The 2,170-nt window shown below is 45.3% G+C and overlaps 1 protein-coding gene across 1 annotated transcript; it reads left to right on the forward strand.

Annotated features, from left to right (window-relative positions):
* Nucleotides 1-15: 15 nt before the first annotated feature.
* CSUI_010281 (formate nitrite transporter protein) lies at nt 16-2,170 on the forward strand (the record flags this gene model as incomplete). The annotated part of the gene is made up of 1 exon (XM_068070386.1): nt 16-2,170. A coding segment is annotated over exon 1 (1,243 nt), but the record flags the coding sequence as incomplete, so codon positions are not given.

The raw sequence follows: 2,170 nt of genomic DNA on the forward strand, positions 1-2,170 counted from the left end.
GTCTTCCTCATGTAGTCGTAATCTTTCTTCTTCGTATTCTTTTGCTTCTTCTTCTCTCTGTTCTCTCTCTCTCTTTGCTTCTTCTTTCTCAATCGATAGGGCAGGCGCTTTGAGAGGGCTTTCTCTGCTTTCTTTTTTCCTTTCTTGCTTATCAGTCGTTGTCATCTTCTTCTTTCTCATCGTTCCCTTCTTCCTTTCTGTATTTCCGCGCTTCTGCCCTTTACTTATCTATCCACTGGTCGTTCCTTTTCTCTCTTGTCTCCCTCTCTCTGTTTTAAATGCCTCGAAAGAAGAAGAAAGAAAAAGGATACAAGGAGAAATAGAAAAGAAGAAAGAAAGAAAAACGAAGAAGAAGAAGAGCAGAGGTCTCTTTTCTTATCGTGGTCTGTTGCCTCCGTCAGTTTGTCGAGAAGAGAGAGAGAGAGAGAAAAAAAAAGTCTTCACTTCTTCTTGAGCGAGGAAGAAAGAAAGAAAGAAAGAGTGAGAAAGAAAAGTTTTTCGTGGAGAGGGAGAGACAGGAAGAGGCAAACTCATTCTTCTTTTGTTTTGTATAGAGTCAACCATTTTTCTTTCTTGTTTACTTCTATCATCAATTACTCCCCTTCCATTCTCATCTCCTCCTGCCTCTTCGCTAAAGCCTGACGTCCTTTCATTCTTCTTTCTTTTTTCTCTTCTTTTTCTTTCAGTCTGTCGATCCCGTGTATCTCCCCCCTCTTCATCTTCTACTTTCTCTCCTTTCTATCTCTCTCTCTTCTTTCTTTCTTTCTTCCTCTCGATCTTTATCTCTTCAACTTTCCATCTCCCCCCCCTCCATCCACGTGTTGATCTGTCTACGTCAACATCCCCTCTCCTGTTCTATCTTGTTCCTTCTTTGATCTATCTTTCTTCCCTCTTTCTTCTCTCTCCTGTCTCCTTTTTCTTTCCAAGATGGTAGTGACTGCATCTCCAGAGACGTATCTTCATATCATCGACTACGGTATGAAGAAGGTGCGATTGCGCTTCGACCGTCTTTTGCTCCAAGCCTTTATGGCGGGAGTCTTTATCGGGATGGCGGGGAATGCGTGCATTTCTTTTGCAGGGAGTTTTCCGACGGATCCCCAGGTGCCAGGAGCGATCACGCCTTATATGCAGAAGTTCATCTATGCTTCTATCTTTCCAACTGCTTTCATAGCGATCATTATGACAGGAGCAGAGCTCTTCACAGGAAACACTATGACAATGCTGATTTGCCTATTTGAAAGACGTATAACGATCTATCAACTTCTGCATAACTGGATAGGGAGCTTTCTGGGGAATTGGGCTGGGACGGCCTTCTCAGCTTACTTCTTAACCTATCTCTGCTCGGGCTTTGATCACGATCCCCATTTCTCCTATCTTGCGCATTCGGCACATGTGAAGGTGAGCTATGGATGGGGGAGTTGCTTCTTACGCGGGGTGGGGTGTAATACATGGGTTTGTCTAGCCGTATGGTTTGTCGTGGCATGCGATGAGGCAGCGGGAAAGATCTTAGCCTTATGGTTCCCCATCATATGTTTCGTTTTATCTTCCTACGAGCATATTATCGCCAATCTCTATACACTTCAACTATGTGCCATGTTAGGTGTACCTACACCTATCTCGGATATGGTTGTCTTTAATCTTTTGCCGACCTTCCTAGGGAATCTTGTAGGGGGGTGCTGTCTTATCGGAGCCGTCTACTTCTACAACTTCTATCCTGTCATACATAAACAGCTAGCTCATCCGCTCCCAGGAGACGTCGATGCAACAGCCACTAAACAAGATGGTCTACGAGGGATAGGGGGAGATCAAGATGCCTTCCTCTGCAGTAATCAACGTACAGGAGAAACCTTCGACTTTAACCCGAATAGTTACACTGCAAATCCCTCACCAAAAGACGAGTGTGGATCCTATACAGGGGGAGGCGGCATTCCTAGAGGCAATTCTACCAATAGTCTCGCCCTATCAGCAGTCCCTTCTCAAGCGGCCTATTCGACAAGAGCTCCTCGTGAAAGTTTTGCTGGGGAATCAAGTACTCTACCTGTCTTCTCCAATGCCCCCCCAGCAGGGGGAGGTGGGGAGAACAAGGGTGTAGGAGGAAGATTAGGGATGGCTTTAACGGACTTGAAGAGACAATGCAGTCTTCTCTCACAAAGAACTCCACGTGGGACAG

This window comes from Cystoisospora suis (assembly GCF_002600585.1).
Source record: "Cystoisospora suis strain Wien I chromosome Unknown contig_7062, whole genome shotgun sequence".
Taxonomy (NCBI): domain Eukaryota; phylum Apicomplexa; class Conoidasida; order Eucoccidiorida; family Sarcocystidae; genus Cystoisospora; species Cystoisospora suis.